Genomic DNA, 26699 nt, shown 5'->3' with positions numbered 1-26699 from the left:
TATAAACTGGTACCACAGAGGCAGTTTTCCAGTAGTCAGAAAAGCAAGATTCGTTAAGGCATTTGTTGAAAAGTTTGGAGAGAACTGAAGCAACCTTAACGGAGAATTTTTTTAATAGAACAGCCGGGATGAGATCAGGTCCACATGCTTTTGAGAAGTCTTGGGTTTTTTATATCATGTACTTGAGAAGGGGTGATTTTCAAATCATTTAGTGTGGTTTCTGTCTGCAGAAGAAAATCTGGGAGCAAGTGGTTTGCTAGATCCAAAGTAAAGTTGGAGGCAAAAGCAGATTAGCCTTCTCATTTGCTGTGCAAAAAACTTCCAAATTGCTGGATAGAGTGAGGATTGTTGATTACCCATTATTTACTATGCTATTATAGATTTTCCAGAAATCATGAATTCCTAATTTCTGCGCTTCAATGCATTTTCTGGTGGTTTTGGTATATTCTTTCTTGGCTATGGCTATTTCCTTCTTACAATTACTTCTAGCCTCTATATATTTTTTTCTACTTTTACTAGATTTATGTCGGATAAGTCTGCGGTATGCATGCTGCCTTTGAGCAATGGCAGCTGCACAAGTAGAATTAAACCATTGGGGAGAGTAGGGTTTGCTACAGAACTTATGTGTGGGAATATGTGCTGCAATTGCTGCTTTGAACCATTCAGTTGTCTCATTTGCATACTGTTCAGCAGAAAGAGAAAAGATATTTCCCATAGAACATCTCTGGGTATTGGTCGCGGTAAGAGTTCCCTGCCGAACACCCTAAAAAAACAATGACTTCTCCCCACGCATGCGCAAAGGACATGTTTTATTTGCCATAGTAACTAAACGATCATGAATTTTTATCGACTTTGTTTTACTGTTTATGAATATTGAAATAAAAGACATTACTACACATTTATTAATAATATCTCACTTTTAACGACTTTTTTTACTTTTTTTTTTACTTTTTAATAGCATTTTCTTTTTAAATGACAACGTTAATGTTTATGAATATTGAAATAAAATACATTACTACACATTTATTAATATTTTTTATTTTTATTTTTTTACTGTTTTACTGTTTATGTGTCACTTTTATCGACTTTTTCTTTTCTTATATTAAAATAACATTGATTAAACGTAAGTAAATTTATTATTCTATCACCATTTTGTGGTACTAGTGCACTTATTGATCCGTGCTGAAATAACGTTATTTAAAAAGCCATTCTTAACATGGGGAGGGTGCAAATTCGCCTAAAAAAGTAGAATCTCATTTTACGGAATTAGCTAAGAGTGTTAATTTACAATAACACCTATGGCACCATTGGCACTTCTGCATGTCAGTAACATGAAGTGAATGCATGTAATTTAGTTTCAAGAACCGCCGACAGATGTCGTGTGTCAGCCAAAGAACCGGGGTCGATAACTATTGTTGTAATGAAAAATAAAAGTTTCATTCAACACACAAAACTAAAAACACATAGAAATGAAAAAAGTTGGGAAATTATTTTAATATTCATTTTAAGAAAATGCTATTAAAACAGAAAAGAAAAAGTCGATAAAAGTGACACATAAACAGTAAAAAATGCTATTAAAAATTAAAAAAAAAAGTTTAAAAAAGTCGATAAAAGTGATTAAAAGTGAGATATTATTAATAAATGTGTAGTAATGTCTTTTATTTCAATATTCATAAACAGTAAAACAAAGTCAATAAAAATTCATGATCGTTTAGTTACTATGGTAACTAAAACATGTTCTTTGCGCATGCGTGGGGAGAAGTCATTGCTTTTTGAGGGTGTTCGGCAGGGAACTCTTACCGCAACCAGTACCCATCTCTGATATGATCCTTTATGGCATTTACTGCTGCATGATGAATATTATGAGAGGATTGCAAATCTGTAACTATCACTTATAACAGCTGACCCAGAAAAAGAATTAAGTAAAAACCTCGTGCCCAGACAGTTTTTCTTTTCTTGTGGCCACCATGTTATTGGAATGAATAAATGGACACCATATTCTTAATCCCCTCGAAATTTCCTTTCCGACAGTATATAACATGTCATATGTTTGAACAAGGGAATGTAGGGAAAATTGGTCATTTATAGGTAAAAATAGCACTTTTGGGGCGGAACACTTGTTTTTTGGAATTTTTTAAAAAGAGATACTCCATCTAAAATACTACTTGAAGTAAAGAGGTATATTATATAGGTGGTTTTTTGGCATCTTCTATGAGTAATGATGAATAACTCATTAATTGGCCAAAAATTCAAGCAACATGGAGTCACGTATACATTTACTTAACTGGTTGGTAGCGAACATTTTGCACAAAAATTTCAATTTATGTCTTGATCTTTCTCTTTGGGTACCCTAAGTACTCTGGAAAATGCCCCTAACATGATTTCTCATTAATTTATCTAATTTGGATTGGAACTCAGTCATCTTTTTTCATTGCTAATACATTTTTCTTGCTCACTGGGTGCAATCTGTGTTGGCCATTAAAATTCCGTCCACCCGTCACAAAAAGTAAGGACCTCAGAATTAATGCATTTACATTGATTTGGTGAGAATGGCTAATACCTAAAATCGAAGGCACTATGAAAGGCTTCTTCATACCAGTTGGTCAGATTTTTTTCATGAGGCCTTCTCCTGCAAGGCCAGTTGATTCGTTTTCCGTCCACCCGTCACAAAAAGTCAGGATTTTTCGAAACTGGAAAAAGTGGGATTTAAATGGATATCCATGTGAGATAAGCCCATCCCTTGTCTTTCTGTCACAAAATATCATACCCTGCCCCTGAATTGGATGGATGGATCAAAGTTATGGGGCAAAAAATGTCATTTCGGGGCATTTTTTTTTTTTTTTTTTTACCTCTTTTGACCGCCTTTCAAAATTGAATAATATCACTTTCTAACCTGACCAAAGTTACAACTTCATGCAAAATTTCATCGGACGGACGACATGCCTCAAAACTATAGCCCCCTCAATAAATCGGAGGACTAACAAACAGAAATAAAAAGCTGCATGTTCTTTTCAAATGTTCACGTTTAATAAATGCCTCAATTGGTTGGTGAGGTGACCAGCTCACTCAATGCCTGGTGAAGTTCCTCGTCTACCATGAACATGGTTTCTTCTTTTCCTCTTCTCATTTGCATCACAGTTTGCAATTCTGGAGAGATACCAACAACGCACAAACTTGAGACATAGGCAAACTTCTTCCTCTCCAAATAGTACAAATCACCGTCTTTGAGTTCCTTGAAAATTTCAAGGTAATGTCCCCGGATAACACGATGACAACGAGGAAAGTTGTGGTGGTAATCGTCACTCACGTCAACAGTTGTTTCGAATGGAGGTGAATCCAACTTCAGAAGATAGTATGGATGATCATCCCCTGATTGTATAACGGCGATGTCTCCTTCTTGCAGCATGCTGTATGCTTCACCCTCTTCATAGTCCTTCATCTTCACTGCTGCTGGAATCACCGGCATCCTTCTGCCCAGCACCTTTCTCCTTAAATAGAGTCCACTTTAGACGAATGGCAGACATATCATCAGAGAATATACCTTCTTTGTTCGAGCAGAATTTCCTTCTAAACATGGGAAGCAACAACATGCAAAGTGTTGTGTGTAAATACCATGAGAATTGCTGACTTACCATTTTGATTCTTCATCTTCAGTGTTTTGTTTTTATATGGAAGTACTCTGGATATGTCGTCTCTTTCATAGAATTCTTTAATAGCCAGCTTAACTTTTTCTGTTATCTTGGGTCTTGTGGTCATCTTCTTTCCTGTATCAGAGAGCATTTCTTCAAGGTTCCATTTTTTTGCCTTCTTATATGTGTGGTAAGATGCTCCTAACTTACGGACTTTCTTTTTAGGACAACTATCTTAAGTGTTGTGAGAAGTGCTCTCCTAACGCAGTTGCTGATCGGATCTCGTTTCTTTTTCAGTTTAGTGTATGTTTCCTCCACTGGTTTCAAATTTGGTGATGAACTGGACGATGTTGCTTCCAGTGCTTGCTTTGTACCTGGGCTCTGACTATTTATCACAGATTTCATGAAGTCGATGCGCTCTTCACGCTCTAGCGAAGACAGTTGTTCTCCAAGCCGTTTTTTTTTCTTCAGTGGCGTTTTCTTGAAATTTACCTTGACTTTCATTGATGCGCGGTGTTTCCTTGTGCGTTCTGTGGATACGTCAGACTTCTCAACTTCCAGCTTCTTCCTTGCCTTGGCTTTCTGTCGTACTCCATACCTTTTTTGTTTTGTCATATTTTTTCTTTGATTTTCCTTCCGCTTTTGCCACATTTGTCTCAATTTTTCTTCATTGCTCTCCCTCAATTCTTTGATTTTTTTCTTTTTCTTTTTCGTATTCGCGTTTTTTGACTTCGGGATTGAGACGTGATTTTCTTTTTCGCTTTGCTGCAAACATGGGTTTTGCCTTCTTTGGACGTCCCATCTTCGGTTTCTCATCTTTCTCATCACCTACAGCTTCCTGCTGCACAGTGGCTTTCCTTGTCACCTTTCTTGTTTTCATCATTTTTCTTGTTTCCTTTTTGCACTTTTCTGAAAAATAACAGAAATCGACGTTGACAAATGAACTTTGAAATTGTCCACCCATCACAAAAACTGATTTTGATTGTTCTATTTTTCTTCAACATTCCATTATAGTAGATTACTCACTTGTCGATGATAATTCTAGTTTCTTGTATCATCTGCAATTTTTCTAACATGACAGAAGTTTTTGTGGCTGATTAAATTCCTCTCTAAGTCATGACAAATATTATCTGAGAATACCCTTTATATCAAATTGTGCCATGCTATTTGAACAAAAAGAGGCATTATGTCTTTAAATATTGTGTCAATTACTAATTTTTACTGGTTGCAGTTTTCTTTCTATTTCAATTCTCATTACTATAACTATAAAGAATGAAAATTTGATTCTCAGACTTTTTGTGACGGGTGGACGGAAATACAGCATGTTCAAAAAATCAAATTTTTTTGACCTTTAGTCTATGGTAGCTATACCAATGGACTTTTCTCACTTCCTGACATCCTGTAGCTGAATAATTATGATTGGCAAGGAATGAAAATCATTTTCAGAGAAATTAGAGGAAAAATTTGGTCATAATATTAAAAAAACATAAAAAATTGTACCCCAAAAATATACATTTTTCGAGAAAAAACCCGAATACCTGTCCATTTTCAATGGAAAAATCCTAGCATTAAGCTAGTGGGAGCAATTAGAATACCTGATAGCAAATATGAGACAATTTTTTGTGCAGAATAGAACCTAGATAAGGAACTAAGATATGAGCGATTTTTTACCCAATGGTCATCATGCAATTAACCGCCACGAGGAGCATATTAAAGGTTTTTGGTCCATTTTTGCAGGAAAGTAATCCTAAATGATAGGTCTAAATGGGAAACTAGGTCTTGAATGTAATAAATAACTTTAAAATTTGGCCAAAAAATCACTAAATGTCCCTTTTTGGGCACAAGGTTTTTACTATATGCTAAAACAGAAAATCCACAAATTTCATGAGCGATTTTTCTGACAAAGGGAAAAGAATTGCTGTCACTCTATCATTTCAGTAACTTTATTCTCAAGTGTTTTAGGGTGAGTTATGAGGTCCATAAAATAAGAATTAATGGCACCAATATACAACAGCTGAACAATAAAACTGTGGCATTTCCACAGATCCTGCTAGTATTAGATAATCATTGTGTTTATCCAGAATTCTTCCTCTACGAAAACAAATTCTGTACGATGTACATACCCGTGATGAAAAAAACAATCCACTTTGATTTTGATTCCAGCTGGTGGCACCAAACTCATTTGTTTTTAAAACTTTTGAAATCATTATTATTGGGTAAAATACAAGAATCAATAGAGAATTCGCTCGATAATAATAGACATAAAATCTGCATGAATTAAAATATCATATTTAAGCGTATTTTGTGACTGGGCAACGCCGGGTAAAGAGATCCATGGAAACTTTGTTAATCGCAAGAAAATGTTTCTTTGTTCGATAAACTCATGAAATGTGATTACACTTCCCACAATTGCTGCTGGACATTTTAATTGTCAAGAACTTGTTTCCAGAATGTCATTTTGGTGACTAGCACAGCTTTTCAAGACTTTAAAAAGGTCTAGTGAAGCTATTAGAGGAGATGCTGTATGAACATTACCATTTTTTTGTGGAACAATAGTTTTTTTGGCCTGTGGTGCATTGCCATCTAATAGTATGATTTTCGCCATTGATGTTCGGCCTTTATGGTCTGAAAAATCATTACGAAATGATAGTGTCACAATGGTAAACATGAACGAACTATTTTTCTATTCTGTATTTTTGTTCCAGAAAATATCGGAGCTGGGCAAAACCAGTGGAAATTGGATTGCTGTTGATGACATCAACTCTACATTCTGATCAAAGAATTGAGATCGGGAAACCAAAATAGAAGTCAAAACAAAGACGATGAGACAAGGAGAAAAGAGAGAAGCCAGCAACACACTTCTGCCGCCATCCAACCGGCCACCAAACACCATCCTCATACTGGTCTGAACTCTCAATTATCAGATTATCATCTGTAAAATAAATAAAACTTTGTTGATTTAACAAGTTATTGTTTGATTACAACCCCCCCCCCAAAAAAAAAGTCAAAAGAGTGTTTATACTTTGGCACGCATTTTGTAAAACAATATAACATTTTTAGATTGTACAAATTAATTTTGTCTAAGAAAGTGTAACAACAGTGAACATATGCCATTTTTACCATTCAGCATTTTAAAAATGTAAAAATTAGTACTTTTGAACGAGAAAATCTCTTGACGATGAACATATATGACCATTCATTTTAAAGGCTTATAAATCACATTCGAATGAGAAATTGTCATGATGGTGAACATATGCCAGTTTTACCATTCAGCATTTTTATGAGAAATTACTTACACATGAGAAATTATCAGGATATTGGACTGTAATGTCTGCTTACACATCACCTCAAGACCACAAATGCAACCTGTGTGTTCCATGGTCTATTGTCGGTATTAGCTATGCATTACAAATTATCTGTAATCTCAAATGCAAGATCGCAAATATAACATTGTCTCGGACCCTTTAAAAAACTGCCAAATCAAAAGTGTATGTACTTCTTCAGAAAATCTTTTCGTTCTAGAAAGGATTGTATGTTTAACTCATGGAAATTACTGATTAATTCTTTCCATAATAAAGTTTATGTCATAAAGAATAAGACAAAGCAAACCGAAAGATTTATTAAGAGTTTGAAATCCGAATTTCCCTTGCATGCTTTTGTTAAAAGGACTTGGTCTGTGCACAACAGCAGCAGTTGACTTTGAACTAAAAGAAAATGTTACACCGATTTTACCCCTTCCTCCAAAAAACTATCGTTTTCGACATGGGATGCAATATATGAAGAATCAGAAAGGCTGGAAAAAAAATTGGCCTAATTTCAAAAGTCAATTACTCGGACTGGACATCTCCAAATCACTGGATGCTGGCGATCTTTTCTTTCCAAAGATCACTATTTCATTTGAAGCCCTCGTCACTGGAAAGGTCTTGTTTAGAGATGTCTACGAAAAAAATCACTTCAAAACAATCTAGAAAGAAGAAATGAACAACAAATTATTCGATAATATATTCCAAGAGTATATATATCTATATAATTACATAATTCTCTGGACCTTACTTGCTTTCATCTTGTCTTCAATGATTCTATCTTTTAAAAAAGGAATGACAGCTATATATATATATATATATGTATGTATATATTTCTGCAGAAGTATATTTTCTTATAATATATACTAATCCTTATTTAAGAAGCTCAATGTAATTACAGAGCAATATAGAGAATAAATGACAAAAAACTATACTTCAAAATTAATGCGGTTGACCATCTTACAATTTATTCCTTTAATTTAGCTGACTTATACAATTCTTGACAGTATCTGTTTCGTAGCACAAAATCAATCACTTAATTAATGCTAACAACCACTGTAAAAGAGTAATAAAAAATGCAAGAGAGCTATATACCCACTCTGTTAAATCCAAAGTAGCTGAGCTTGGTTCCCACCAGTTTTAGCAAATAACAAATAGGATCCTGAACAGAAGTACACGTGCGTTCTATCCCAACCATTATCAATGGACTAGAGGTCATCTCATCAGCATCAGACAAGGCAAAACTATTTGCCAAGAACTTTGCAGCTAATTCTACCCTATGCGACGAAGGCTATCAACTCCCCATATTTCCTCCAATAACACGGAACACGCTAGGTAACATACAAATATCTGTGCATGAGGTCGCCAAGCTAATCAAGAACCTTGATTCGAGTAAAGCAACTGGCCCTGATGGCATCCCAATTATAGTGTTAAAAAAGCTTCAACCAGAACTTGCTCCCATACTTACGAAACTCTTAAAGCGTTGCCTTAAGGAGAAGTGCTTTCCAACACCCTGGAAAATCTCATCAGTATGCCCTGTATTTAAGAATTCAGGTGATAAGTCATCTCCCTCTCAGTACAGACCAATAAGTCTCCTGTATGTTATGAGTAAGTTGCTGGAATCCATATTAAATAAAGAAATAGTCAACCACCTCAACAGAAATAACCTTCTTAGTGACACGCAATATGGTTTCCATTCTGCAAGATCTACCACAGATGTGCTAATGGTTATATCTCATGGGATTAGTGAATCTCTTGACAAAGGCTTCCTTTCTAAGGCAATTGCTCTTGACATATCAAAAGCCTTCAACAAGGTATGGCATAAGGGTTTACTTAACAAGATTTCCAGCTACGGTATAACTGGAAATGTTTTCTCAATCATTAAATCATTTCTCTCTGATAGGCTCATAAGAGTAGTGGTCAATGGACAAAAATCAGAGGCCTGCAGTATTAATGCTGGAGTCCCTCAAGGGTCAATCCTGGGCCCAACTCTCTTCCTGATTTACATCAATGACCTCCCTAAACACATACTTAAATCATTCGTTAACATCTATGCTGATGACACAACCATCTACTGCAACACATCAAAGGCTGTAAATGACAACGTTCTTTCTCATTCTCTCTTCTCTCATCTTGAGCGTGTGAGTCAGTGGGGGAAGACATGGCTGGTTACCTTTAATGCATCTAAAACCAAACTCCTATATTTACATCATCAACGCTCTGAACCCCATCTGGTATCAATTGAAATGGATGGCTCTCGTCTAGGAGAAGCCCCATGTTTTGACAAGCTTGTGAGCTTGACCGTTACTCCTGATCTGAAATGGAACACGTACATAAAGTCTGTTGCCAAGGTCGCTGGAAAGATGGTGGGATCCTTCTACCGCTCCAGAAGATATCTCACTACTGATGCAATTCTCTATCTATATAAAAGCCAAGTACGTCCAAGGATAGAATACTGCTGCCATATCTGGGCAGGAGCTGCTAAAAACAGCCTATCCTGCCTTGATAGAGTACAAAATAGACTTCGTGGCTTAGTGGGGGATGCCCTTTTCTCTTCCCTGCAACCTCTCTCCCATAGAAGAGACGTTGCAAGCCTATCTATGTTTTATCGTCATTTCCATGGCAGGTGCTCGTCTGAACTCCAATCTCTGGTCCCCCCTCGCCAATCTTTTACAAAAAACACCCGTCTAGCTGAATCCACTGTGAAAAATTTTCCCCATTCTTTCTCTGTACCTAAATCAAAACGTAGATTCCATGAACAAAGCTTCTTTCTTAGAACTGCACGCCTGTGGAACTCTGTTCCGTCTGCTTGCTTCCCACCTGACTACAACCTGGATGTGTTCAAGTCCAACGTAAACAAATTCCTGATGAACCGCCCCCTTAAGTAGACACTTTATTTAATCTCCACACGTTGTACTGTACTTGCAATAACTCTTATCCCTGAGTGGCTTCCGGGCCTTGATAAGTGGTGACTACCTTGTAAAAAAAAATATATATCAATCAGTGAATCTATTTCGCCCTTAACTCATCAGAAGAAATAGCAACAATCAATCCATCAAAAGGAAATGAATTGTGATTTGACATGATTAAAATCTGAAAATGGGAAGGGAAGCTGCAAATACCTTTAATATATTTCCATTACGCCATTTTGAATTTTATCAAACAAAGACATTAAACCCAACTATTCGTAATAACAATTTTAATTAATTTATGAATCATCTACCAAAATTTTCTATTTAATAATCAGTAAATTTATTAATTCTTATTTGTGTATACATACTTATGAAAATAATAAATTATAAACTATTATACATGTTTGCATATACGAAAGTACAAAAAAAACCCAAAAGAAACGATTGATCTTTACGGTTATCATAAATAATCAATTGATTTGAATTGAAAACCATACATAATTCAATTCTGTTGACTATTATAATGAAGCTTATTATCTATATATATAAAAGCGAAAATGTATGTATGTATGTATGTATGTATGTATGTATGTACGCACGCTTTTCCTCGATGTCCACAAAAGGCTTCTTTCAGAGAAGCGCTTGCTCGGTTCACAACTTCTTAAAACTTTTTATATCATCTATAAATTGTAATATCTCAGAGTTACCCATGGAGCTCGCCTGTCTATTTAATTTTATTGACTTTCAAACGTTAATTATTCGACATTTCCCGCATCGGCACGCGTTACATTCGGTTTTCGGTATAAAAAAAGCAAAACTCGACTCTAATCACAGGCCGAAAGTCAGTTGTCTCAAGAGAGCTAAGTAACGTTTCTTCAATGTCGACTTCGTCATATCAGACTGTAGCTTTCATTTCGCTCCTCCTAATAAACAGGGAGCGGGTTTTTAAAAACAAACAAACCGATTTATTCACCTCCTTCAAAACTGTCCCGCACAAAATGCTTACTGCTGAATACCTATCGCCATCACGTCAATCAAAAATGCGCACCTGTTTTTTTTTTTTAACACTTTACTATTTTCCAACTGCGCGTCGTCAAGGTTTCGTTTTTTTTTCACAGGCACCTGTTTTTTTTCACATTTTTGGGTTTTTTTCATATACCCCAAAAAACACCCGGGCAACGCCGGGTACCCCTCGCTAGTTATCTATAAATATAAAAGCGAAAATGTGTGTATGTATGTTTGTATGTGTGTTTGTGTGTCCGCTTAAAACTTTCGACAGATGATGAAAATTCACAAACTCTGCATCATATCGAAGCTCCATCCTTCGCTCGAAAAATTGGCCAAAAATGTTTATTTTTTCACCTCGAAATCGACAATTTTCGAGGGGGGGGGTCCTCTCGTGACGACGACCGGTTCTACACATGCGTCAGATGACATCACAACTTGATTTACTTTAAATAGTTGAAAAACTGACTAAATTCCATGTACGTCGCGTTAGCTCAGTTGTTTAGCGCGTTGGTTCGTTATCTAAACGGTTTGGGTTCAAATCGTGGTGTGAGATGCCTTTTTTTTTTTTTCGATTTTTAAATTTAAATATTGAACCAGTGTTATTTAAGCCATTTTTCACGTAACGTTCGTTTTTCTGTTTTTTTTTTATTTCGCTTATCCACCTCCGACCACACACCCAAAAACACCCGGGTACCCACCGATTTTTTAAATTTTAATATCGAAACAGGCTTATTGAAGCCATTGTGCACGTGTTCGTTTTTCTATTTTCTTTTTCCGATTTTTACATTTAACATCGTTCGTTTGCCTTACGTTACTTTTTTTTGTGTTTTTTTCCCCGATGTTTTGATTACCCCCCCCTTAAGTTTTAACGTTGTTTTCTTTTACTTCGTTTATAACAAACAAACCTGGTCATTGACCTCATTTGCTGAATAGCCGTGCACGCACCTGTCAATTTCATTCTTACTTAAATAAATTCAAACATCTTTCAGTAACTCATTCTGGCTGGCCGATTTTATTTTCAAACTTCGCCTCAAGGCTTCGGGTTCGACCCCCCCCCCCTCGGTTTCTTTTTTATTTAACACCACACACACCTACAAACACCCGGGCAACGCCGTGTACCCCCGCTAGTTAGTTATTCTTAGAATCATTCAATTCAAAACCTATAATTACGTTTGGTTAAGTTTAAAATTTGCTGAAAACTCCTTTGCTTATCGTAATTGTAAATAGTTAAAATTAATTTAATTTAAAGTGAGATAGAGTTACCTCCCTTGGATCAAATCTATCGATATATTAACTTGTCTTATATTTATTTTTTTAACATTCATACTATAAACGTTTCTCAACCCATAGTCATCCATATTCAACTAATAAGTAATTTTGATATTGTTCTAATGTCTTTCATTTAATGTTATTAAAAAATTAAACTGATTTATATTATAAATTAAATCACTAATCTGTCCAATATAAAATGTTAGTATTAAAATTATTTCAATCGATAGTCATAAGTTATTAAGTTATACTTCATTTCTGCTTATGTTGAATTGTAAATTAATTGCTTACTTACATTAATTTTAATTTATTTATATATTTATATTAATTACATTTTATCAATATAACTACCATAATTATTATTTACTAGCTGTACCCTGTCATGCGTTGCTGTGGCTCAATTTGGTGTAATGGAAAAGTCTAATAAAAAGAAAATGCATGTTTCTTATATTCTTAGCACAGCAATCCACTCCAAAAAGTGGGGGGGGGGGGGGCGAAAACAAAAAAAAAAAATGGTACTCTTGCAGAATTGGATCCAGATCCTCGGGAGTTTCCGTCAATCATGGCTTGGACTTGACCAACAATCAGTGGATTAAGCCGAACTGAACATTGCTAAACTGTTGAAACGCTATATCGAGTTTTTATTTTGTTTTCTGTATTCAAAAAATGTGAATTTTTAATTAATATTTGGGTGAAGGGGGAGAGGGCGTTACTATACACAGATTTGCAAAAGTTGTCCAAAAACAAATAACTGAAAGCAAAGGTAAGTTACGTTTCTACCTAATTAGATGATTTTTTAGTGTTTTTATTTAATGTAAAATGTTTAATCGGCTCGAAAAACAGTGTTTATCGATGTATTTGAAAAAGACAAATGGTCGCGGACTCTGTTGGGAAAATAAGTTAAAAATTATACAAAACAGTGTCAGAAACTCATCAAATATGTTACCGTGACATAGGCTGACATATTCGGTGGGTTTCTGACAGTATTTTGTATAGTTTTTTTAGTTTTAACTCATTTTCCCAAACTTAACGTAATCAACAGTGTCCGCCACCATTTGTATTTTTCAAATACACTGATAAACACTATTTTTCGAGCCAACTAAACATTACATTAAATAAAAAGGGTTTGTATTACTAAACACAGATACGAAAAAGTTGTCCAAAAATAAATATATAACAAATAAATGTTATCAAAGGCAAGATAAGTTACTTTTCTACCTAACTGGATAAGATTTTAGTGTTTTTATTTCATGTAAAATGTTTAATCAGTTCGAAAAGATGCAGTGTTTATCAGTATATTTGAAAAATACAAATGGCGGCAGACTGTTTTGAACATGTTAAGTTTGGGAAAATTAGTTAAAACTAAAAAACTATACAAAATACTGTTAGGAACTCGCTCAACATAAGTTACCGTGACATAGGCTGACATATATTCGGTGGTTATTTAACAGTAATTTGTATAGTTTTTTAGTTTAAACTCATTTTCCCAAACTTAATGTGTTTAACACAGAGTCTGCTGCCATTTGTAATTTTCAAATATAGCAGTAAACGCTGTGTTTTTGGAGCCGAATAAACATTTTACATTAAATAAAAACTCTAAAAAATTATCCAGTTTGGTAGAAAAGTAACTTATCTTGCCTTTGAAAACATTTACTTGTTATATATTTGTTTTTGTTGACATTTTCAAATCTTAGTGCAAGTACAAACCCGAAGGGGGTATTTTTCTGTCTATTTTTAGTTTTGGTACTGCGCTATTTTAAAATAGGTTTTCCAAGTTAAATTTAAATTTCACAATATCTTGGGGGGGGGGTATTTTTATTACATTAGGTCCACCTCCACAATTTTCTTTAAAATGACTACTTTTAAAGGTTTTCGACTATGCTAAATAAAGAAATTTCATTTAAAATTTGCAGAGGCAAGTAGTTTGCGAGATATAAAGACTTGTACTATGCACTATAATTCACTGGCGGCCATAAATAAACACCCCCAACCTCTCCATATTAAGAACGGCTTTCAGAATAAACATCCCCAACCTACCCATTGTGGAGGTGGACCTAATGTGAAAATTTACTTTTTGTTATTTTAATAAATTGTTAGTTGAAAGCACAGAATAGTTACAAAACATCATCCCCTCCCCATGGTAAGAATGGCTGAAAAAATAACGGTTTTCTTGGTAGAAACTTTTCTGTATTTCACCTAACAATTTCTTTAATAAAGAAAAAGCATTCATATTTTCTCATATAAAAACAACTTCTGTAAAAAAAGTGTACTTTCAAATTTGTTAAAAAAGTTTACTTGAAAAAAAAAAAAACAGAAGAAAAACAAACTTTAACCATACAATTTACGGTAAAAAAAAAAAAATAAATAAAATAAAAAAAATAAAAAGCAAAAACAAAACACCTAACAATTTATACTTATAATAATAAAAAAAAATTTCATATTTTCTTATATGGAAACAACTGTTTAAAAAAAAAAAAAAAATAAAATTAAAAAAAAAACAAAAAAAAAACGTGTGCTGCCAATTTTGTTAAAAAATGATTTTTACGGCAAAGATAGTTTTGTTAAGGTTCTTCAACTTTTATGTTTCAAATCAAAACGCACCTTCTGGCAAGCAATTTTTTTTAAATTAAAAAATTGGGAAGATAAACAAATGAATTTAAATTTTAAAAATAGAGGATTTTTTTTTTTTCACTTATCGATTAGAGTCTTCAAATCGTGGTGCTGGTGCATGAATTGAAATAACTACCGGAGTAAATCCGAGAAGTCACGCAGAATCAACTTATGAAAAATATTTTTTTATTTCATTTAATTTATAATTTGCAATATTAATTTATTTTAATAACATTAAAATAGGCACCGCCAAAAATGGCCGCAAAATCAAGTTGTTGTTGTTTTTTTAAAACGAAATTACATTTATTAAAATCCATTATTTCTGAGTAACTTTTTTTTTTCCAGAAAGATAAAACCCTGAATTTTATCATATAGAAAACAGAATAATGTAAAACTTTTTCTACTATTTTTAATTAAATTTTAAATGTTAAATTTTCCCAAAAAGTTAACAATTGACATTTTTTGTCTTGCACAAAAAACGTACATAAATATTTAAAAAAAAAAAAAAAAGGTTTTTGAAATAATTAATTTATTTATTGTCTAAGATTTAGGATGATTTTCTAAGAGAATATGCAAAAATATTATAATATAAGTACCTGAATTTCAAATAATTCCACTTATTCATATAGCTAACCAGATATTTCGCGTCGATCTAGAGTCTAGATCGCAACTGTTTACGTTTGCGTTTGATAAGAAGAAAACTATGGAAGACCAAACAGGCCAAAAAAACTTATTTTTCAGTGACGAAAATTTCAATGTATTATTAAGCTGAGGCTGGCCAGTACCAGATGGGTGACCATTTGTATGAGTTTGTTTTTTAATGTTTATGTGTGTGGGGGCCAGGCTCCCCAAAATGGGGGGGGGGCAATTTAAAGCAGAATAAAAAAAATTATTTCAGCGCGTTTGGTCCACCGTAGTCGAAAGGCGGCAAACGTTTTCAAACGGGATCGAAAAAAATGATGCTATTTTTAACACAAAGGGCACAATATTTATCGAATTTTTTTTTTTTGTATTGATTATTCAAAGCATGCCCTGTTTAATAATGGTCATGCATTATTTGGCTCGCTAAAAAATATTGTTAATTTATTTATCAAAAATTTTAAAATGGCTTTTTTCGTATAAATATTAAAAAATTTTTTTTTTGTTTTGCTTAACTTAAATTAATTATTTTACTTAACATATTCACCGAATTTCACACTTCAAAACTCAAAAGCGAGATAATTAAACACAATCGAAGTTCTGATATTCAGACGTCAAAATAAGGTATGCAAACAATTTTTTTTTTTTTTTTAATCTATAATTTTGTCCCTTACAACAACACAATATCTTGTGTTCAGTTTCAGATGATTATTTTAAGCATATTTGTTCCCACTTCAAAACAAGGGGGGTTTGTAAGAAAAAAATATATATATATAAATATCGTTTCTGAAAAATAAGTACACTGTTATAAAGTTCATTCTTCTCTTAATAATTGCTGAAAATTTCGTATTGATCGAATAATTACCTGATTTTTGGTAGATTTTTAAAAAGACGGTCCGTCAAAAAGTACTGACCTGCCCCCCCCCCCCAGTTTTGGTGGTGCCTTCATTAAAACATTCCCCGACTCTAAGGATAGACTGTCTGAAAATTTCAATTAATTTGGTAATATAGAAATATCGTTTTATTGATAACGAACCAAGAATTAGATTTTTGTAAATATATAGATTTTGAAAACAATATTTTCAATTTTTACATTTCACATACTTTAACCAGTTCAACATTCGACAATCTAGTATTAATAAACATTTTATGAACTTGTTACATAACATTTGATATAGCCTAATTCTCTAATTAGGTTTCAGAGTTTCCTAACCTGAAATAATGTTATTTTAGTTATAATTAAATGAATGTATATTTAAGTGAAATCTAATTCTAATTTAAGTTAATTAAGAATTATAAATATTGTTTAAATCTAAAATTATAGACCATGTCCACCTTCTGATGAGTTAAGGGCAAAATAGATTCACTAATTGATATAATAATTAAGTGATTGATTTTGCGTTACAAAACAGTCAAGAATTGTAAAAGTCAACTGAATTAAAAGAATAAATTATAAGATGGTAAACATCATGAATTTTGGGATATATTTTTTGCCATTTATTCTCTTTCATTCTCTCTCTCTCTCTCTCTCTCTACACACACACACACACACACACACACACACACACACACACACACCAATCAGGCAGTAGATAAGAATTTCTTCCTCTTTTCTCCTTTTTCTTAACAATTCAGTCCCCCCACCGCCACATTAACAATTCGTTACAAGAGTCCATTGCATCAGCGACCCAAGATAAAAACGTGGATTTGATCTCTTTGCCAGCCATTACCTTTTCATTTTTTCCGGAAATTACAATTATGACATTTTTCGCAGAAACGTTATTTGGCTTCAGTCATAATGCACCATATCACAACATGAACTAGCTAATTTTTCCACATTGAATTTGAAAGGTTTACAAATTATTTTCGAATGAGCAGGTGTCACAATGTAGAATACAAATAAGCTATTTTTTAATTCTACATTTTCAAATTTCAAAAATTATTTTCAAATTTCAAAAATTATTTTCAAATTTCAAAAATTATTTTCAAATGAAAAACGTTACAATCAAAGACAACAATCAAATAAAGACTCGATTTGTTCCACATTTTTTAAATCTTACACATTTTTTAAATCTTACACATTTTTTAAATCTTACACATTTTTTAAATCTTACACATTAGTTTCAAAAACAAAAATTGTCAAGATGATGAACATGTGTCAGCCATTTTTCATTTCTATATTAAGTCTTACATATGTTAGAAATGGAAAATGTCAAGATGGTCAACATGTGGAAGTCATTTTCCTATTCTGCATTTTAAAATCTTACATACGAGGTGCCTTCAATAAGTTTGAAACTATTCCCCTTCTGAAGTAATTTCCTCCGGCTGCAATGCACTTATACTGTTCTAACAACTTCTGGAAGTCCCCCCCCCCTCCACATGGAAGTCCTCTTGTGTATGTCAATGACCCTCATCACAAGCTCTTTCATCTCTTCAGTCCATAACGACAGCCTCTAAGGTTTTCCTTGAGCTTAGGGAATTAGGGAAGTCACAGGGACAAGTCTGATGCCCATCTTGATCAAATAGTCTGTGACAAGGATAGAGCACTCTGGCGACAAACTTTACACAAAAAGTCTGCATCTTCAGTTCTTCGCAAATATTTGTGTGTACAGTTCCCACACTGACATCAAACTGTTCACTTATTGTCTCTATAGACACACAACCGTCCTTATCCATGAAATTCTTTATTTGACCAATCAATTTTTGTGTGTTGTGACTTCCTTACTCCCCCCCACACCTCTGATAAACCCTCACAGACTCCTGCCTTCTTTGAATCTCTTATGCCATTCAAAAACTGATGCTTGATTCGTGCAAGATGGTCCAAAAGTAGTCTGAAGCATTCCATACGTTTCTCTGGCATTTTTTCCAAGTTTAAAACAGAATTTTATTGCATCTCATAAAATGTATAGAAATAATATACTGAATTTTTAAAAGTCCATAACAATTTTAAATGCCTGTACAAAAAAAATCTGGAAACTTATTGAAGGCACCTCGTATTACTTTGGAATCAGAAAATGTCAAACTAGTGAACATGTGAAAGCCGTTCTTACCACTCCACATTTAAATGAACTTCTTTGGGCTACTTTTCAAATCATAAGTGTTATTTTCACAACGTTTCTGTCGATATAAACTTCTATTCTTCAGAAATAACTTGTTGATCTCAGGAATGTGCACAGAATTCAGCCATGACAGGATAGAAGTTATAATTCCCAATTGTACTTTGAGTGTCACCTTCACTGACGATTGAATCTGAGTTTGACAAGATATACCTGAAGAAGGTTGGAGGTTACATCGACCAAAACGTTGTGAAAATAACACTCAACATTTGAACAGTAACTCGAAAAATCCAAATAATATGAATACTGGTATTCATCAATAATTTCCGCTTCATAATTTAAGATATAAACTATTTGGAATATTTTGAGTGAATTATCGAACCCTCAAGAAGAAAAAAAAAAAATACGTACGTTTGAAAAGGTAAATAAAATCCAATTCCAACATCAGAATTAAAGGTAAAATCCAAGATTCGGAAATTCTGAAAGAAAAACAAATTGACTATCTGACGTATAGACGGCAGGTGGGAATCTGTACATATTTTTTTACTGACAAGTGACCATTTATCAAGACCCTGAGGCCACTTGAGGATAACAAGAGGACCGGAAACAATAGGAGGAATGAACAAAATATTACTTAAGAGAAATTGATTACTCAAGAATACAACTCTACAAGTATTTAATTACATTAGACTTGAAGACAAACCTGTTGTAGTCGATCGGAAATCAGACTCATAGTATCTTTTTCACAGATGTGATGTGTAGTAAAATGAGAAAGAAAAAGAAAAGTTCTTTGCTTTAGTTACATCTAAATAAGTTCTTGCTGTGAATGTTTTAGAGAGAAATCAGGGATTAGAGTTCATCCAAGCATGTACCATAAACGTAATGATACAGCAGAGAAGCTAACTACATCTCTTGTGTGAAAGAGGCTGTAGGGACAAGAGACAATCCCCCACTAGATGTCAAAGTCATTTTTGTATGTCTAGACAAAAACATGAGAATGAATTGCAAAGTCATTTTTGTAATTCAAGACAAGAAAGAGTGATCCAAGAAAAATTAGAGAAAAAACTGAATCGTGTCTGCGTATCGTCTACAAAAGCTTCCCACTGCATGAGAAGCCACAATCCGAATCATCTGTAGGGATTAAAGAATCAGTACCCATAGTGCTACAAGCGTCGTTTAATGAGACAAAACTGATTTTGCTGCTTGTTGGGGAATACAAGTGCATTAAGTTCATCGGAGCACATTCCGTGGAAGCACTTGTAAAACAAACCCAACACTACAGCAATACAACAGGGGTAGACAGTACGCAATCTGTTAGCTGCACTCCATCTTAGTAAAATGTCTAGCTTATATACAAATAAGGAATTGCATCAGAACTGAGGGACTTTCTAGAGCGACAGAATGATCCAACCATAGCAACATATTTGATGGAAGTTTTCCATTTCAAGTTTGGTGGTGAAAGTTAGTCCTAAAATCTTGAAGAAGGACGATTACTCAAAGAGAGAGTCATTCATTTCAACCTGAGAGAAGTGAGGATCTGAGCATTGTCAGTGAAAAGAGAGCAGCTAGGTTTTAGAAACATTAAAAGTAACAAACCACTTTTTTTTAACTCATTGCACCATGTGTTCGGAGTCAAAAGGATTTGATTATCAATGTTCTTCAAAGTGTTGCCATAGTTTTGTCATCTGCAAAGATGTCAACAAATCATCTATTAAAATTGTTTTTTTTTTTTTTTTTTTATTGTTTTATAAACAAAAATGGGGTTTCCTCATATCTATGATACTCGTACCATTTCCCTTTCTATCGGGTTAGGATTGAAGGAGTATTTTGAGTGATTCCACATTATATCAAGCACACATTTAACTCTTGCATGCTTCGGTTTGTTTTCTCTTCATTAATTAAGAATGGCGAGAATTTCGCCGTTCTGTATTCCAGCAAAAGTATAATGTAAAAAAAAAAAAAAAAAAAAATACGTTTGAAAAGGTAAATAAAATCCAATTCCAACATCGGAATTAAAGGTAAAATCCAAGATTCGAAAATTCTGGAAAAGAAAATACGAAATTATTTTTTTTATAGTTTGAAAGATGAAAATTCATTTGAAAAAGAAAAGAGTGAGGATGTTATTTTGTAGTAAAAAAAAAAAAAAAAAAAAAAAATCGTGCAAACCTTTTACCACTGGCAACACCCGCTTCAGAGAGTGAAAGAAGAAAGAAGAAGAAGAGAATGGCCACTGCGTCTATTTATAGACTAGAGATCATGGGAAGAGTATGCAAATAACTTTGGACGGTTTTGTCCTATAAAAAGCCTGTATTTGGGAGAGAGGGTGTCTTTTTTGTTTGGCAGAAGCAATTGCTGTCAGAAGTGCATTGGACTGCAGGATTGAAGAGTGAAGATTGAGTTGTGGGGTCATTGTATTTAACCACGCTATTCCGGCCAAGAACAGATCATGGAATCTGGGATGTTGAGATTGGGAAAAGATGTGATACCACCTTTTAGTGGAGAAGGTGATGTAGTCGGATGGATAAAGAAAGTAAAACTGGTGGCTAAGCTTCAACATGTGCCAGACCTTGCCAGTTTTATTCCACTTTTTTTGCAGGGAGATGCACTCGCTCTCTATCTTGAGATGAATAATGCAGAACAAGAAGATGCAGAACTGATAGAGATGAGACTCGTGACCGCCTTCACTGAGGGGCCTTTTGAGGCATACGAAAAACTGCAACGATTCAAGTGGACAGGAGAATCGGTGGATGTTTATGCTAATAAAATCAAAAGATTGGCTGGACTGGCGGGATATCTGGGAAGAGGGCTGGAACATACAGCCAAACTGGCATTCATAACTGGATTCCCAGACGATGTATCTGTGGCATTACAGCAGCTACCGAACAGAGAGAATGGATGTCAGCAAACTGATACCGACTGCACGGCTTTTAGTCAGCAAAAGGGTCGTAGAAACTCGGACATTGGCCGCAAGTGCGCAAACTAATGAGACTAATAAGGGAAAGAAAGAATCAAGCCTTCAGTGCTTTAGATGTCAAGGACCGCACCTAAAAAAAGATTGCACAGAGATCCCTAGGGCCAGGGCAACATGCTACAATTGTGGAAAATTTGGCCACATTGCGAGATATTGTCCTCAGATTCAGGGAAACGGGCAAGGGGGAGCTTCTGCACTGCAAGCTACCCTAGCAATGAAATGAAGGCGCGATACTGGGTGCACCACTACTTTAATCAATTCCAAACTTTTGAAGGGATATGGAAGGAGCGGTACAGTGAAAGCAGTTGATGGGAGGAATATAGAATGTAAAGGAGCCAGACAAGTGGAGATAAAAGTCTGTGGAATGCACGTAAAGGTGAGGGCAATCTTGATGAATCACATCGTTGATGGGATCGACGTCATAATTGGAATGGACGTGATTAATGAGCTGGGAGGTGTAACTATAAAGAAAGCCAAAGTGAAGTTTGGAGATATACAATGTGCCGTGGCTGCCCATCAGCTGAATGTTTGCAAAATCGAGGATAAAGACTTTGAAGCAAACTTCGATGGAGATAAATGGACAGTAAGATGGACATGGAAGGGAGAGCCTCCAGTATTGCAGAACAAAGTCCAATATTATAAAAACTCTCTGGAAGGCGATAAGAAATTAGAATTCGAGAAAGAGGTGGAAAGATGGATATCGGATGGTATTCTGTTACCATGGAAAGGAGAAAGAAAAGGCGTGTTGCCATTGATGGCAGTATTTCAGGCCACAAAAGGGAAAGTTAGGCCAGTGTTCGACTTTCGTGAGTTGAACCGTTTTGTGGCGTGTCATACAGGGAGCGACATAATAGATGTATGTGATGAAAAGATAAGAAAGTGGAGACAGTTGGTAGGAGGGACCGCAATAGTGGACCTTAAGTCTGCCTACCTGCAACTACACGTGGCAAAGGAACTATGGCAGTACCAGCTGGTCTGTTATAAAGGAAAAACCTATTGCCTAACACGATTAGGATTCGGACTTAATGTCGCACCAAAGATTATGGCAGCCATTTTAAAAATAGTATTAAAGAAAGGAAGTAGGACGAAAGAGGCCACTGATTCATACATTGATGATATAATGGTAGACGTAACGAAAATATCGACACAGGAAGTTGTGGAACATTTGAAGGGGTTTGGGTTAGCAGCAAAATCTCCGGAATCCCTGGACGGAGGAGCGGCACTGGGCCTTAAGCTTATGAAAAATAAGATGGGTGCACTAATGTTCAGGAGAGGCAACGAGATCCCAGAGATGGGAGGAGAAATTAGTAGGCGGGAGCTATTTTCGATCTGTGGTAAATTATTGGGGCACTATCCAATTGCTGGATGGCTGCGATTAGCATGCAGTTATGTGAAAAGAAGAGCAAATGGAGTGGATTGGGAAGAAAAAGTTGATTGCAGAACCATGAAAGTGATGCAGGAGGTTCTAGCTGAGCTGAAAAAAGAAGACCCTGTTAATGGCGCTTGGCACATACCTGAAGTGAGCACAGGAGTCGTGTGGTGTGATGCAAGCAATGTTGCAACTGGCGTGGTTGTCGAGATTGGCGGTGTGGTGGCGGAAGATGCAACTTGGCTGAGGAAAAGTGATGACTTTAATCACATTAACATAGCTGAATTAGATGCTGTTCTAAAGGGTGTCAATTTAGCTATCAAATGGAGACTGACAAATATTGAAATAAGAACTGATTCAGCCACTGTACTCAGTTGGGTGAACTCTACTGTGGAGGAGAGTGGCAGAATACGAACAAAGGGTGCCAGAGAAGTGATAATAAAGCGGAGATTAGACTTTTATCTCCACTTGTCTGGCTCCTTTATATTCTATATTCCTCCCATCAACTGCTTTCACTGTACCACTCCTTCCATATCCCTTCAAAAGTTTGGAATTGATTAAAGTAGTGGTGCACCCAGTATCGACAAGTGCAGTCATTACAGAATCATTCACCTCTACTTCTATTATAGGAAGAGGCCAGTATCGCGCCTTCATTTCATTGCTAGGGTAGTTTGCGGCGCAGAAGCTCCCCCTTGCCCGTTTCCCTGAATCTGAGGACAATATCTCGCAATGTGGCCAAATTTTCCACAATTGTAGCATGTTGCCCTGGCCCTAGGGATCTCTGTGCAATCTTTTTTTAGGTGCGGTCCTTGACATCTAAAGCACTGAAGGCTTGATTCTTTCTTTCCCTTATTAGTCTCATTAGTTTGCGCACTTGCGGCCAATGTCCGAGTTTCTACGACTCTTTTACTGACTAAAAGCCGTGCAGTCGGTATCAGTTTGCTGACATCCATTCTCTCTATGTTCGGTAGCTGCTGTAATGCCACAGATACATCGTCTGGGAATCCAGTTATGAATGCCAGTTTGGCTGTATGTTCCAGCCCTCTTCCCAGATATCCCGCCAGTCCAGCCAATCTTTTGATTTTATTAGCATAAACATCCACCGATTCTCCTGTCCACTTGAATCGTTGCAGTTTTTCGTATGCCTCAAAAGGCCCCTCAGTGAAGGCGGTCACGAGTCTCATCTCTATCAGTTCTGCATCTTCTTGTTCTGCATTATTCATCTCAAGATAGAGAGCGAGTGCATCTCCCTGCAAAAAAAGTGGAATAAAACTGGCAAGGTCTGGCACATGTTGAAGCTTAGCCACCAGTTTTACTTTCTTTATCCATCCGACTACATCACCTTCTCCACTAAAAGGTGGTATCACATCTTTTCCCAATCTCAACATCCCAGATTCCATGATCTGTTCTTGGCCGGAATAGCGTGGTTAAATACAATGACCCCACAACTCAATCTTCACTCTTCAATCCTGCAGTCCAATGCACTTCTGACAGCAATTGCTTCTGCCAAACAAAAAAGACACCCTCTCTCCCAAATACAGGCTTTTTATAGGACAAAACCGTCCAAAGTTATTTGCATACTCTTCCCATGATCTCTAGTCTATAAATAGACGCAGTGGCCATTCTCTTCTTCTTCTTTCACTCTCTGAAGCGCGCGTTGCCAGTGGTAAAAGGTTTGCACGATTTTTTTTTTTTTTTTTTTTTACTAAGAAAGAAACAAGGCAGATGCGCTAACACGGATAAAAAAACAGTGGTTAATTGAGAAAGAGGAGGCGCCGATATGCTGTCTTGGAATTGGAGAAATTAAAGAGTTGCATGACATGCATCACATGGGAGTGGAGAGAACATTATATTTGGTGAGGCAAGTGGATCCGAATGTAAAACAGGAAGAAATTCAGATGATAGTAAAGAACTGTGTTCGGTGTCAATCGATCGATCCTGCCCCAAATATACATAATCCTGGGGAAATTGGAGTTTTAACGAACTGGACGAGACTAGCTATTAACATAGCACACTACCAAGGGGGAGCGTACTTATCAATAATTGATTGTGGGCCAAGTAGACTGGCGATATGGAAGGAACTGCGAGTGGAAGCCGCATCTGCAGTTGCAACTGTTTTAGAAAAGGTGATGCTTGAACGAGGTCTAGTAAGGGAGGTGATAATGAACAACGGCACTGTTTTTCGCTCAGAAATCTTTCAGACGATGCTAAAAAAATGGACGATTAAAAGTTATTACAGGGCAGCCTACAGACCTGGAGGAAATGGCATTGTGGAGCGACATCATCGGACCGTGAAAGCAATAGCTGAGAGAGGAAGAATATCGCCTGAAGAGGCCACATTTTGGTACAACATGTCCCCTAAGGTCGGGCAAAGAGATGACACAGTACCACATAGAGCAATCTTTAATTACGAATGGAGACATCCTAGAGACATGTCACCGGAAATTAATGATCAAGGACCAGCCAGAATCCAAATAGGAGAAGAAGTTTGGGTGAAACCGCCTAATGCCCGATGCACAACGCAGTGGGGAAAAGGAGTGATAACAGGAGTGCAATCCCCAAACAACTTAAGTGTCAATGGAATGCCACGACATGTTTTAGATTTAAGGCGTGTGGTCCATTTAGGTGATGAGGATGGTGGTACTGAGCCAGGGAGTGATGAAGATGAACCGGTGCCGATGCAGAGACCGCAAAGAGAACGCAATGCGCCGATCTGGACACGGGATTATGAGATGTGAATGATCTTTAATGATCATGAGGGCGTGTAGTAAAAAAAAAAAAAAAAAAAAAAAAAAATCGTGCAAACCTTTTACCACTGGCAACGCCCACTTCAGAGAGTGAAAGAAGAAGAAGAGAATGGCCACTGCGTCTATTTATAGACTAGAGATCATGGGAAGAGTATGCAAATAACTTTGGACGGTTTTGTCCTATAAAAAGCCTGTATTTGGGAGAGAGAGTGTCTTTTTTGTTTGGCAGAAGCAATTGCTGTCAGAAGTGCATTGGACTGCAGGATTGAAGAGTGAAGATTGAGTTGTGGGGTCATTGTATTTAACCACAATTTGTTTGTTTTGCATGATAACCTGCTATCTGCTCTAACTGCTGCAAATTTTTTTAGCAATCTTGGTTCGACTGCTAATAATGATTTTTTTTTTTTTACGAGTAACATATCTTCCTCGACGAGAACAAGCAATCATAGCAATTTTATGACTCAATCTCCTATCATTTTCCAAAGAATGGAAGAGAGAGAGAGAGAGAGAGTGAGAGACAGGCAGAGAAAGAGAGAGTGAGAGAAAAAGAGACGGAAAAAAAAAAGAGTTTTAGCACGACTTTTATAATATGTCATTAAGGCCCGTGAGCTGATAAGTGACGTCATCGCTTAGGTCCTAGCAAACAAGATCTATCGAATAGTCGACAAGTAAAGAATAGATACCCCGTATCAGACGACGCCGCCTGGCGCCCTGGCGGTGCCAGGCGCACATTTCAACTAACACCGGTGATTCGACCTTGACATTGGCACAAGCACATAGCGTCGGTTGTTTGTACCTATTTACTATGCCTCCCCACGGGACAGAGTTAGACACCAGGGTCGTTTTCTAACGTGGAGAAAAGGTACAAAAATAAAAATTGTCTCAGTCGTGAAGGATTTCTCCTCCACCGAAAGAGAACAAGAAATGGAAGTGCAGCATCTGAAGAACAGATACTACACTTTGATCTTGTCCCAAAGAACACGTCAAATAACAAACATACTCGAATATTCGCCAGCAATTTTTTTTTAATATATCTACAAAACTTTTGAAGATTTAAAAGAAAATATATATATTTATAAAACATTTTTTTTTAAGTAAGTAACAAAACGAACGTATTTAAATAAATGGGTGCTTTCCGTTTCGGATTTTTGCGACCAAATTTTTAAATCTCGATTGTTTATACTTGT

General features: G+C 35.8%; 1 protein-coding gene across 2 annotated transcripts in view; it reads right to left on the bottom strand.

Annotated features, from left to right (window-relative positions):
- Window positions 1-1761: 1761 nt before the first annotated feature.
- LOC145301647 (uncharacterized) overlaps window positions 1762-26699 on the bottom strand; it is a 30941-nt gene continuing 6003 nt past the window's right edge. Inside the window, exons 3-4 of one of the 2 annotated variants that reach the window (XM_080144588.1) lie at window positions 18837-18904; window positions 1762-6561 (exon numbers count right to left, since the gene is read on the bottom strand). In XM_080144588.1, coding sequence (XP_080000714.1) covers window positions 3038-3466 — 429 coding nt within the window. In that variant the 5' untranslated portion in view covers window positions 3467-6561; window positions 18837-18904 and the 3' untranslated portion in view covers window positions 1762-3037. The other variant, XR_013873605.1, reaches the window with a different exon arrangement.

Source organism: Euprymna scolopes, chromosome 2 (genome assembly GCF_053919585.1).
Source record: "Euprymna scolopes isolate OS-2025 chromosome 2, ASM5391958v1, whole genome shotgun sequence".
NCBI classification, from domain to species: domain Eukaryota; kingdom Metazoa; phylum Mollusca; class Cephalopoda; order Sepiida; family Sepiolidae; genus Euprymna; species Euprymna scolopes.
This window is presented reverse-complemented; position numbering and strand designations above follow the sequence as displayed.